Raw genomic sequence first — 14,301 nt, forward strand, 5'->3', positions numbered from 1 at the left:
CGACTCAACATGTCTGTGATGAATCCAATGAATTGGTAAAAGATGCTGTCAATGAGGTCAAGGCAAACTGCCTCATCCAAAATAACAGCAAGGATGCATCTCAGTGACCCAGGAAAGTCTGAAACAGACCAGCAATGCTCATTGAAGAAGTGTGAATCCAGGAAGGATATCCATACATTTTTGCAGTTTGTTAAATGTCCTTCCTTTCACACTTTTGTATTTGACAGCTTTTCATTTTCTCATAGTGGGGTTAGGTGCAGTGGAGCCAACGAGAAAAGTATAAAATAGAGATGGCTACTAAACTGGTCTGCACACTAGCAGGCAACCAGATACCACAGCTGGGACCAAGAAATGTTCCTGTGATGCATGTGAGAAAGGGGTGGACCCAGGGACAGAGTCCTAGGGACAAACAAGAAGATGAGCAGTAATTAACCCAGCAAGACGCTGCGTACATGTATGTACCCATTCTCTTGAATGACCAATAAACGTACTCCGAGAACCTGCCTACTGTCAACTTATTCTTAGAAGCTGCTCCCCAGAACAATACTGAAGTGATGAACAGAGACATTTGTTTAGCCCGTTCTTCGAAAAGAAGTTGCATCTGCATGAAAAGACCCTTAGAATTAAATTACTATGTATCTGAGACAGATTTGTTAACATGCTGCAGGCAATGGCAAATTTAAGTTTTACCCTGGAGTCAACCTGTTCTAGTACGAACAAACCATAAACTCTGCGTCCACGTTTTTATCAGTTAAAGGAGTGAATGACAGCAAGATGGAACTGGGGTGTGAAATAGTATCATTTTGAAATGGAATACTCTCTTACATATAAAATAAACCATCTTAGGGCCCGAGTTCCAAGAAATTTTGGTGGTGCTGCGCCAAACTTAGCAGCGCGTGCTGTGCCAGTTTTTAAATGCAGGGTTGCGTCCTATTTACAAGAATAAGGTGCACTTCTGTGTTTCCCCCTGCACCAGAGCTAAATTAAGCAGCCTGCGCTATCACAGTCGTTCTTGCACCATAGTGCAAGGGTGTCTGTGTTGAGGCTTGTGATTGTTTATGTGCAGGAAGGTGTACATTCCTGCACATAAACAATCACCCATGGCATTTTGCTTTTTCTGTGTGTGCTGCAGAAAGTAGCACACACAGAAAAAGCAGTAAACGAGGAGGTATAAAAGTATTCCTCCTCATTGTGCCATGCTAAAGCCATCCCTGAGGTGGTATTAGTTTTTGGCGCTGCCACAGATTTATGAACTCTTGTAAACCACACAGCCTTCAAAAAACACCATCCACAGACACCACCAACTCATCCAAACCTCCAAGAGAACCGCCTTCAAAGACCAAATTAACAACAACGCACACAGCCACAAGGAGCTCTTCAACATCGTGAAGGAACTCTCCAACCCCAGCTCCAACACCAATGACATCCCGCCATCTCAAGACCTCTGCGACTCCCTAGCCTTCTACTTCCACCTCAAGATTGCAAACATCCATGACAGCTTCAGCACCCAAACCCGCCCTGGCAACCATCAACACCACAGAGTCACCTTCGACCAACCTCCTGCTCTCCTGGACCCCCGTCAACGCCACCATCAAAATCATGAACACCATCCACTCCGGCTCTCCATCTGACCCCTGCCCTCACCACATCTCAAACAAAGAATGCTCCGTCATTGCACCCCCAACTATGGAAGATCATCAACAGTTCCTTCAAGTCCGCCACATTCCCGGAGAGCTGGAAGCACACCAAGATCAACGCCCTCCTCAAAAAACCCAAAGCAGACCAAAAGGACCTCAAGAACTTCCGGCCTATCTCCCTGTTCCCCTTCCTGGCAAAAGTCATTGAGAATGCTGTCAACAGACAACTGACCCACTTGCTCGTGGAGAACTGCACCTGGACCCTTCCCAATCCGGATTCGGCAGCAACCACAGTACCAAAACTGCTCTCATCCCCGCCACCAACGACATCAGAACCATACTGGACAACGGCAAAACTGCGACCCTCATCCTTCTGAACCTCTCAGCCACGTTCAACACCGTCTGCCACCACACCCTACGCTCACGCTTCAGCAATGCAGGAATCCACAACAGAGCCTGGACTGGGTCACCACCTTTCTCACCGGCAGAACCCAGAGAGTCTGCCTCCCCCTATTCTGCTCAGAGGCCACCAAAATCATCTGCTGTGTACCTCAGGGTTCATCCCTCAGCCCGACCTTCTTCAACATCGACATGGCCCTGCTCGCTAACACCACCCGATCCCACAATCTCAACATCATCTCATACGCCAACGACACCCAGCTGATCCTCTCCCTCACCAAAGACTCCTCCAAGACCAGCCTCCACGAAGGAATGAAGGCCATCACTAAATGGATGAAGAACAGCTGCCTCAAACTCAATTCTGAAAAGACAGAAGTCCTCATCTTCGGCTCTACCCCCTCCCCATTGGATGACTCCTGGTGGCCTGCCACTCTCGGAGTCAGTCCGACTCCCACTGACCACGCACGCAACGTAGGATTCATCTTGGAGTCCCCATTATCAATGACCCAGCAAGTCAATGCCATCTGCTCCTCCTGCTTCAACACCCTTCGCATGCTCCGAAAGATCTACAAATGGATCCCCACCGAAACCAGAAGAACAGTCACCCAAGCCCTCCTAAGCAGCAAACTGGACTACGGCAAAGCCCTCTACATAGGAACCACGGCCAAACTCCAGAAGAGGCTGCAACGCATCCTGAACGCCTCTGCACGCCTCATCCTGGACATCCCCCGCCACTGCCACATTACAGACCATCTGAGAGACCTGCACTGGCTCCCAGTCAACAAGAGAATCACCTTCAAACTCCTCACCCACGCTCACAAAGCACTACACAACACCGGACCGAAATACCTCAACAGACGGCTCTCCTTCTACACTCCGACCCGGCATCTTCGCTCCGCTGACCTCGCCCTCGCAACCGTCCCATGCGTCCGCAGAACTACAACTGGCGGCAGATCATTCTCGAGTAGTGCGCTTTACAAAATTCCTGATTGATTGATTGATTGAAAAGCAATGGGTGTTGCAGTGGAACACCCACTGCAACACCCATTGCATGCCCCTTTAATGCAGAAAACTGTGTCTGAGGGGCACATAGTTACAAGGAGGTGTAAAGCCACAAAAAAGTGTCATTACACCTCCTGGTAAATATGGAGGTTAGCGCCACCAGAACGCCACAAAAAGTAATTCTCTGGTGGTGCTAGGGCCTTGTAAATCTGGCCCTTAGTGTGAAGACTGTCTCTGTGTATGTAAGAAGGCAATAAAAATAGCTAATGTCAACAGTTTTTTGGACGAGAAATAGAAGAGAATGATGCAAGAAGTAAGAGATAGAGTTAAGCAGTTTGGGGAATGCAAGAATAATTACATATTGATAAAGTAAATATTTTGAAGGAAAAATAATTGGTACCACGAGAAACAATTAAATACTTTATTTGAACTGGAGGTTGCCAGTGTGAGCCACTGGTACTCATTTTTAGGAACCAGCACTTATTTTTCTCATCAGACATTTCCTAGGACAAGAGAGAAGAAAACACACAAATGGGAAATAGCAGGAAGAGAAAGACGGAAAACTTGTCACCAAGTGAGAAAGCGGGAGCCTGCAAGAGTGTATTTGAGGAGCAGGGAGTGTCTGGCAGTGGATGCGGAGGCGTAAGGTGGATTCAGGAGCACACAGCCTTGGTATTGAGCATGTTGAATTTAATAGCCCCGATTGAGGACATCTGGATACTCATTAATTTACAAATTAGGCACTGGCTCAGAGTGAATGGCTTGGCTCACGAAAGACACGTAGTGAAAAGACAAGTGAATGGGTGTGGATAAAGATTTGCAGATTAAACTAAAGGGTTGCATTAAATATGCTGCCAGTGTTAGGAGGACATTTTTCCTTTCTATAAAGGCTTACATGAAGCTTGGTTAAGGATGGCCTTGGATCTTGTTGGTCTAGTGAATATTCCAGAAGATCAAGGAGTATTTATATTGGTGCTGCAAGGCTTTCATATCAAATGGGTGTAGATTAAGAAGGTCTATGGCCATGAGAGTGCTGATAAAACTAACAAAAAGTGTTTTTGTGGTTAAAACCTGTCCTACAACAATAGCAGAGGACAATAGAGTTCAGGTCTTCTCATACGAATGTGTTTATGCTTAGTTAAGTTTAGGGCATGTGTGTACAATATTGCACACACCAAAAATGATTGGGTTGGTAGAGAAACGACCCAGCATGGTAAAGTAACTTTTATGTGTGTGTGGATGTACAGAAAGATGTACTGTAACCTCTCCTTGGTGTTCTGGGTGTAGCGTTTTACTGTTTCTCTTGGCAATGTACAATGCTTTGAAATATTCCAGGATTTACTAAAGAGCAAGCTGCAGGACCAGTAAGAGTCTTGACATTGTTTCCTTTATTGAACTCAATTAAACATGTTTATTGGAGCCCTCAAATCTTTTATTGTGTCATAACTTTTAGGGTGAAAACTATGCAGAGCACTGTAGAGCTTGGCTTGGTGAGTCCCAGTCTTCCATGCTACACAAGGACTCTGTGGAGCATTATTACACTATGTTTACTTTGATGCCAGATGTGTGGCCTGTTGGAATTGATGTGGGTGAACCCAGTTGGTTTTAGGGAACCCATGCCTAGCAATACAGCAGTATGGACCCACCCACCTGACCTTGAGTCTAGGATAAATTTAGGAAGCAGACAGAAGACACAAGAAGGCAACAGTATTCCAAGTGTAACTCTGGAGGGTCAGTGCATGCAGACCACACTCTCCACCTAATACTGACATGGCTGACTCACCAGTAGATTTCCCCATCTGTGTCTGTGTGTACTTAGCCACGCTGATGATGTAGTGGTCAGAGCTGCAGATGTAGTTTTGGGGCTTCCATGGGTGTGGTGCTGAGCAAGTGGGAACAAGGAGTCCCCACAGAGTCAGAAGAGAGGTAATGTCAGTGCTCTACCTGCATCTAAATGTCAACACAAGTAAAGGCTATCCCTTCTACAATGTTTTCAAAGAGGATAAATTACAATAGTGTCTTTTGAACCCTACCCTGGCTAACAGCACTGAATGTCAACTGGACTAGACTGGGTGTAGACTGTAGAGGTCACACATTTTGGGTGTCTGAGAGCTGAGCTGCCGTTGAAGGAAAATGTAATTCATTGGCCAGATTTACAAAGCCTTAGCGTCCACATTGCGTAGCATAAGGAGACACAGGAAAACTGAAAGTGTTGTGTGAATATACCAAGCCACACAAGGCTTAATTTGGGCGTGGCCCTGCATGGCTTTGCAAAGAAATGTAACACAACACAGCAGCTTGTACTGGGTCAATTACATTTCTTATTAGTAGGTGTTCCATGGCTGAAGCATGGGTGTTCCCGTGCATATACCCTTGGATTTCCCACAATTCCAGATTTACCAAGGTTGTAAAGCTGAAATGTGTGAAATCAGTATGTCTTCCATAGAGAGGTGTAACAAGGAGAAATGTATTTATTTCTCCTCGCTATCTCCTTGTTACTTCACCTTTCTATGCGTGATGCATTATGCATCACATATAGAACAAGGTATTTGTGTCCTTGGAGTGTTTTGTGCAGGAGGTATCCCTTCTTGTATATAAACAATCCTGCCCATAACAGAGGCAACCTTGCACCAATGGTACAAGGGTGCCTGCATAGGCACTAGGCAGCCACAAGTGCATTAGTTCAAGGACAGAGCTGAAGAGCACCATATCTTAGAGGATATTAAACTTTTCAGCTGTCTCCTGTTCGCACAACCCAGAGCAGCAACTTTGCCTCCTTATTGCCAGTGTCATGTCTCTAAAAGGCAGAGAAATGTAAAAGATTTCATTGCTCCATATTTTTTGTCATTTTAAACACCCGCAGGAGGCATTAAAGTGACACACCCATATTGTTCAATGGACTCCCTGTACTATGCTGCACTAGCATCAACATTTGTGATGCTAGTGCAGCAAAGCGCTACAATAGCATCAGAAATGTTGATGCTATTGTGCTAATGACCACCATGGTGCACCGTATCATAAATATGGCACAACCGTGGTGGTGTTAGGTGCTGGTGGAGGGGTGGGGGGGGTGCAAGAAAAGTGGTGCATCATTTATGGTGCACCACTTCTTTAAAATATGCCACTAGTTTATAACCACCTCTCTTTTTTAAGTTGATCGTAAAATTAAAGCACTTGAAAAAAGACTGGCTCTGACAAGTGCTATCCCTTAACTGGATAAACTTTAATTAGGCCAGGCAACCATACACTTCACCATCTTATGTCAACATTTCAATGTGATCCAGCTCTTGACCTAGGCTGCACACAATTTTCTGTCGATTAATTCCATCTCATTATTTCCAATTTGTTCATGTTTTGTAATAAATAACGTCTTCTTGTGTGTCATCTTCACTTTCAACGTTTAATTGCTTACACCTTAGTTGTAGCAATAAACATTCGTATTTACGTTCTCTTTTTTGCTCTATTGCCTCGAAATTCATGTTTGGACCCACTGCGGCTTGGATTGAAAGCTCAATTTCAGTGATTTCCATTTCCATCTGCCTCTCTAACATTCTATGACTGAGTTATTTGTAAGCATCTCTTTGACAACTTGCACATTCTAAAACAGCACGGAGACTCTAATCATCTTTATCTAAAAAAAAGAAACGAAAACAAGAAACACGGGATCTCTGGCATCTGATTAATTTCCTTCGGTTCCTATCTCAGCGTGTGGTTCCTCCATATGGTAATGGTGTCCTGATGTGGTGTCCAATCCAAGTTCCTCTCAGTGTGCCTCTCTACCCTCGTTAGTTGATATTGTTCTTTCATACTTCCTTCCAGTATCCCAGTAAAACAATTCTTACAAGTTCTGTCGTCCTGTAGTCTTTCTAATTGGTTTATTAACTGCCCCTCCATGTTCCTAGAGTCTTGTTTTGTGTTCTATTTGAAGTGCCTCCACATTCTATTCAGATCAAGTCTTTCTTCCATCATTCTTTGATCTAGGCTAGAGTTCTAATTCTATTAAACATCATTAAGCCTTTTATTTCAGAGAAAACACATATTGGGCCTCATTCTGACCCTGGCGGTCCTAGACCGCCAGGGCTGCGGGCAACGGAAGCACCGCCAACAGGCTGGCGGTGCTTCATTGCCCATTCTGAAAAGGGGATCTGGCGGTTTCCCGCCGGAATACCCCTGGCTGGGCTGAATCTCCATGGCGGCGCTTGATTCCGACCCCCTTCCCGCCATCCTGCTCCTGGCGGTTTTTACCAGGTGTCGTGGGGCCTGGGCAGTGCAGGGGCCCCCTAACAGGGCCCCAGAAAGATTTTCACTGTCTGCATTGCAGACAGTGAAAATCGCTACGGGTGCAACTGCACCCATCGCACCCCTGCAACTCCGTTGGCTCCATTCGGAGCCGGCTTCATTGTTGCAGGGCCTTTCCCGCTGGGCCGGTGGGCGCTCCTTTGGCGGGAAAGCCAGAATGGCCTCCCGCGGTCTTTTGACCGCGGAGCGGCCAAGTGGCGGTTCCCGTTTGTCTGGCGGCAACCGCCGCCAGCCAAAGTCGGAATGGGGCCCATAATGTTGGTATTTAGTCAATCATCACTATGCACTCGTGTTTCTCGAGTCAAATGTTCTCTTTTCAAGTTCACTGCTTCACTGTAACCCCCCTTTCAAGGTAACTAATTGTTTTTCATTAATAGCTAGAATTTATTTTCTCTCTGGACTTATTCCATAAAGTGTCTTGTTATTGAAGATTTCTGGGCAGTTGTGACTTTTATGTTTAACTCATATCACTTTAGCGGTTCTCCCCATTTGTCCAACAATGCAGTCTGCAAGGGCACTTGGTGCCATTTGCCCCACATGTTGAATCCCAAGTCATAACTCTTAATCTTCTTTCTTTAACCGTAAATTGGCGTTGAAATGAATGTCTTTAACTACTCTATTAAAAATAAGATTAAGATTAAAAATAAGATTGAGGAATTCCCCTCATTCTGTAAATTACAATTGTATGTTTATTGTATGTGAGGAGTTGGAAATAATCTCCACCAAAATTGTGGCAGGTTCATGTCAAAGAGTTGGGGCCCACTGCAAGGCTGAATTGTTTTTTTTACATTTTACATAACACTGCATGGTGGGGAGTATTCCTCTACCACCAAAGGAGAAGAAACAAATGGATCAAGAATAAAAAAGCGGGTAATTGATGTTAACGCAGTGAATTACATGGGAACAGGAAGTACACATATCCTCCCCCACTGTGCAGCGGTTGGGGAAATTACTGTCCAAGGATGACAATATGGTAGCGCTTTTTTTTTTTTTAAAGTGTCGAGGCTCAAGAGATTTCTCAGAAGGCCACTCTAGGTTGCACCGACCATTAATGTCCCCGACAGCTCTGCAAAATGCTAGTGCCGCTACAACCTGTAAACCATCACAGTCTTTCAGGTATGTGTCAATTTGGTGTGTTACAGGTCATTGAACGCTGTAAGAAGGGCCCGGTGCACTGGTATTGTTTTCAAGTGAATAATTGCCGTGAGCGCTGTTTAAACGGCATGTTTAAAATTTAATAAATGGCGCCCTCATGTGGTTGCATGCCATTAAATATGTCGAAACTTAAGTGCTGTGCAAGGCAACACTGTAACATTGCCATATGGGAATCACGCAATGACACTGCAGAATAAAAGTGGAATATGCTTGGTCAGAGTGTGAGTTTAAAAGGAATTTTATGAGTAGGCACCTCAAAAACAAAAGTGGCATTGATAATCACAACCATTATAAACATTTGAAATTAATTTTAGGACCTTCTTAAAATGTCTGCTGATTTTATTTAAATATATTTAATGTACTTTTTACGGACATCTTTGCCTGGTTCTTCACCCTGAACCACCCAAAGGCAACCGTGATCATAAATTACCTCTCCTGCAACAGTGTAAGCCCTCCTTATTCCACGATTGCTAGTTAGCAGTGACTATGACATTGTACAATCAGAAGGTGTTTGTGCTTACCGAGGGAAGGCACTCTTAGACATCAGTCAATAACTAAGTGAAAGTGCTTTGTCGACCGATATTGCCCTTGTCAGTGCTGTATTACTTGCAGAGAAGGTGATAATCTTGTCTGTTTCCACAGCTGAAGTTCACATATTTCGGACGATATGGGAAGAGTGCGCTGGGCAGGGCCATGCTCCACCTCACTAGTGTTGGTAAGTGACAGTAACTCCTGAGTATGCATGCACAAGCAGAGAAGCTTTTGTAACTTGTGCAGGCTCAAACACAAGCTCAGACCCTTCGTCGCCAGTTCGTACAACTCCCTGGTTGAAAATAAAATTGATGAGTTGAAAATATTTTTGTACTGAATTTGGTTGTTGCACATTTGTTTTTGGACTTTTGTGTAATGTGTCCAGCAGAAACGAAACAAGGGGAGTGCTGGATAAAAAGCGACACAGACTGTAACTAAGACTTTGTTAGGCTCGATGAACCAATTCCAGGAATCAGCTGCCATCAAAAGGGAGCTTCATTATGTCAATAAAAAATGTATCAAAAACCCATTAAGTAGAAACTGCATCTAGTTGAAGCTGCTTGAGAACAGTAACAAAGAATTCCCTTCAGAAGACCATGAGCAGGGCATTCTCTATTACTACTACATGCATTTAACAGGGCCAGTTATCCTCTGTCACAAAAATGAAAACAGCGTTCACGAGTCTAAGGCCCTTATTACGAGGTTGGTGGGCGGCAGTGGCCGCCCGCCAAACTCGTACCGCCATCTGACCACCAGTGCGGCCAGAACACCGCTGGACCTATTACAAGTTTCCCGCTGGGCCGGCGGGCGGAAACAGTGTTTCTACCCGCCAGCCCAGTGGAAAACAGGGCCTTAATATAGACGCCGGCTCGTAATCGAGCTTGTGGCAATGTGGTGGTGTGGCAGGTGCAGCAGCACCCGCCGTGCTTTCCACTGCCTGTAATTCGGGCAGTGGAAAGCGTGAAGGGGCTGCCCAAGAGGGCCCCTGCACTGCCCATGTCAAGTGCATGAGCAGTGCAGGGAACCCCCAATGCCCTCATTCTGCCAGCCTTTCCTTGGTGCCCCAACCACCATAAAAAGGCTGTCGGATTACAACCGCCGAGACCGCCAGACTGTCAACTGGTGGCAACCTGGCAGTGTTGGCAGTCAGACCGTGATGGTTCCGCCATAGTCTTTGGCGGTCCAACCGCCATGGCGACTCTGGCAGTCTTAAGACTGCCAGACTCCTAATGAGGGCCAAAGTCTGTCTTTAACTGAGACGCAGAATACACTCTAGCTTCTGTTGTCTTTGGAACTGACACCAGATATAAATCCTGTCTGAGACTGATAGTCAATAGACATAACAGGCCTAATTCTCAAATAAAAGGCACACATTTAACTCAGTGGGATAACTACTTCGTAAGTTAATAGCCTTTGTGGAGTCAGACATGTGTATTATTCTGAAGCTATCACCAGGACTTTAAGTGAGATGAAAAAACTCAGGGGACTATCAAAGGGATGTGGCACAAAGTAATTAAGGGCATGGCTTAAACATGTAAGTTAAAAATCTGCGTTTACCATAGCATGCTGCCCAGCTATTTTGCTGCCTCTCATTGTTTTTGCATCCAGATATGTAATACCCGCCACCTCTTCTGGCCCTTGTAGAATTCAGATGTCTAACAAAAAAAGAGTCTCTTAGAAGGCCCATCATTGCCGTACTGCCTACAAGATAAGATTATTTTCTTCATGCTGAGGGCAAAATAGGGCCTGTCTCACCACCTGATTTTTCATATTTTTAAAAATGTATTCTTACTTGCGATATTCTGCCCTATGAATGTCTTGAATAAGGATATTTTAGACCCAATATTTTTTAAACAATATTAATTTTGTAAACCTGTCTAACATCACAGAAATTGTGTCTTTCACCCAGAGACTCTCCCCTCCTAAAGTAGGAAGAGTCTGTGGTTGTAGTACGTTGGGAGAGAGGGGAATGAGAAATAACCAAGAGAATCAAGTGTAGAATTGTCCTTTAATTCTTCATTACCAAAGGGACCGTCAGAGTCCCTGTTATGATACTTGGTAATTCCGTCCCCTATCTTCACTGAAGTTACTGTTGCCACCAGGGTCAGTAGCTCCTTGGGTAGGATTACTGTGTTAAAACTCTAGGACATTACAGAAAAAATACGTACTAAAATAGGTGCCACAGAATAAATAGGTACACACTGTGAAGCAATGCCAATCGACCCATACTACACAATTCATCTGCTCTTAGTTTGTCCCTACAAAAAGGTTTCTCATGTCAAAATACTAACCAGCAGCTCAAAAAGTATGTGCAGCAAGGACTGGTTCAAAGTAGAATGAACAGGAGAGGAATTGATCGCTCATTCACGGACTGAAACTTCTTTTTGAATTAAGCATCACCTTATCTCAGGGTCCAGGGACAATTCAAGAAGTTATTTCTACCTAGAGGTGCACTAGATTTTAAATCTTTATCTTCTGCATGCATTCTACACAGAAAGTGTTCACTTTTCTTGCTTTTTTCCCCAGCATTGGTAAAGCCATTATGACAGACTCTAATGTGATAAACCACATATGTACATGCAACACATACAAACAGTACTTGTGCCTTTGTTTACATGCAGTGGCATGATAGATCCCAAACAACTGATTTACCAATACTTTATTTTTTGAAGTGGGCCATACGATACACAAGTATGAAAATTATTGGTATAGCAAGAGTAGCACTGGTTTGTTTAAAGAGATATCTATAGCAATTTTCACTGTCTAAGGGAGGCTTTTTCTTATACTTAGGTTTCCAATAGCCAACTCAATTTAGAACCAAGCAAAATGGAAGATAATCTCTGCAGAAGCTAGGATGTGTAACTGCCTAGCAACGCCACTGCAGAAGCAAGCGCACATGGTATAGCAGTGCTCAAAATAGTTGCCTAGATTAGTTTTTATATCCCAGGATGCCTTGCTGGAAGAATTGTCAAAATTAATTGAAAAAGAACATTGTTTTTATATCACGTGATGACTTTTTAAAATGAGTTATAAGTTGTACTCGTGACTGATAGCGTTATACCTTTTAAATATTGGAGGGCATGATACTGAAAATACAATAAACCATGCCAGCAAATGTATCCCTATCACAACTACTGTATGAGGAGCAATAAATGCTAGAAGTAGAGAAATAATGTTTCCCAAAATACAATTCCTTAAGAACTTTGCACTCAGAAAATTGCGGAAGGAGAATAATAACACTTTCTGATACAATGCCCCTCACCGTGCTGTGCTAGGTGAAATCATCTTTTTTGTGGTTTGGCTCTAGGAGCAATCATGCCCAAAGCATAGTTTGCCAGAAGAAATATTTAGCCCAGAATACAGTATCAAAAGAATATGTGCATCCAATGCCTTGTTACAGGACCACCTCTACGTAGGATGTTCATGCACAGATGTGCCTCCAATCGATGCTATGCATTCAAACTGAAGTTGTACCCCACAAACAAGGCTGAAATATGGGTGGGTTTCTTGTGATCCCATACATTGGCCTAGCAGTTCCAGCTGGTCTGACCCTTTTGACAAGACTGAGTTGTAATGCTTCGGCTCCTTAACTACATAATTAGAAGAAAAAAAAAATGGACTGGAAAATGAACCTGTGCTTGAAACTAATTCATACTTTCCTTGCATGGATTTCCGATATTCCCAACAACAAGACTTACACCATCCAAGTTGCTGCTGATTCACTTCCCCGCTTACATTGATGAACCCTGTGACCTTGTTCTTATTAACTTGTCAGTAGTCTTTAACAAAGTTGACCTTCAAACCCACATCAGGATCTTTCTAAAAGGTATGGCTCTGTTCAAGCTCTGGTTCTCTTGCACCTGACTTGTGGTAGTGGCATTTGCTCCTACATCCCTCATTCCATCCTCAACCCAATCAAGAGTGACCTCCACAATGCTAAACATTGTTGAAGAAGCCCAACCACAGCTCACCTACCCTGACAAACCTCCATGAGCTGCACCACAAGGTCTCAAGATCTTTGAAACTGTCTCTGTGATGTGCAGGGGAGTGACAATTGGAACACCTTTCTAATTGGTAACAAAATAAACTTCCTCTGGGGACCAATGCAAGAGAAAAAGCGAGCACCGTGGTACTCAAAGTACGGGCTGCGGGCTGCCAGCTGCCTCACTGACATACCTTGGCCGCCCGCGGACCGAATTGCTTGTCAGCAAACACTAAAATGGCTGCAGTAAACATAAAAGAGGGCCGCTGGAGCATGCACGATAGCGGCTTCATTGCGCATGCTCCCGCGGCACTCTTCTATGTTTACCAGTGACATCACAAGCCTGGCTACTGGCAGGAAGCCAAGGCCCCTTAAAAGTCAGCGCTCGCAGCTAACTTTTACAGGGCTTTTTCACCTGCTGCCCAGCGCCCACCTGAAGCCTGCTGCCAGATGCTGCCACCTGCCCAGTAAGTGCATTTGTTTCAATGGGCGGGAGGGGGGTGTTGTTGGCATTTTTTTGGGGTGGGTTGGAGTGAAGCTAGGGCTTTGGGATTTCGTGCGCCAGCAGGGGAGCGGTGGGAAACATGCCTCTCCAATTTTGCAGAGGATCGGTCAGGTTCCAATGTTATCCTATGGCCGTGGTTTGGCTTGATTTTGAGGGGGCTGTTTTAGGGGGTTGGAGTGGAGCTAGGGTGATGGGTCTTCTGTGAGGGATGGCTAGGGGAGTCATTGAGTAGTGTGAAGCACTGAAAAGATTGCCTGGCACGAAGCGATACATCTGGTGTATTACAGGTGACTCAAGTACCTCGGTGTTACTTCTGCATAAATACATCCTTTGCCCCATGTCCAGCTGCCAGCTCCTGTCCATGCTTCTTTTCCAGGGACATCTGCACCAATGCTCATTATCTCATTCGGGTGTCTTGTGCATGCAACAACACTCTGAAAGCTACTAACATCCGATCAGAGATGTAATCTATTTCCAAAACACCAGTTTCAAACAGTGGCGTAAATGACCGTCGCCACCGCCCCCCCAAACAAAAAAAAAAACCTCTGCAATCATATGCGAGCCAAATGAAGCACACTGGAATTTTATCTTGGTAACTTTTAAAAATACAGCAGGCAAGGATGGAGTGCCTTCGTTTGGCAGCCTGACATCTTGGTCTACATCGCATTTCCTCCGTTTTGTTTGTGTAGCCTGCTATTTTTAAAACCCACACTACTTTTTTATTTTTTATTTTAACCATTAGATTGCAAGGGTTTTGCAGAATTTCCTTTCCACAAGGATCACATATTCTG

The 14,301-nt window shown here is 44.5% G+C and overlaps 1 protein-coding gene across 1 annotated transcript in view; it reads left to right on the forward strand.

The window, feature by feature from the left end:
* The first annotated feature begins 2,228 nt into the window (after positions 1–2,228).
* The window catches only part of LOC138301767 (protein-arginine deiminase type-3-like), an 81,736-nt gene continuing 69,663 nt past the window's right edge, over positions 2,229–14,301 (forward strand). The window contains exon 1 of the mRNA XM_069242274.1: positions 2,229–2,474. Within this exon, the coding sequence (XP_069098375.1) occupies positions 2,229–2,474 (246 nt within the window). The remainder of the gene's footprint in view (positions 2,475–14,301) is intronic.

The sequence above is a fragment of the Pleurodeles waltl genome, chromosome 6 (assembly GCF_031143425.1).
Source record: "Pleurodeles waltl isolate 20211129_DDA chromosome 6, aPleWal1.hap1.20221129, whole genome shotgun sequence".
Classification (NCBI taxonomy): Eukaryota; Metazoa; Chordata; class Amphibia; order Caudata; family Salamandridae; genus Pleurodeles; species Pleurodeles waltl.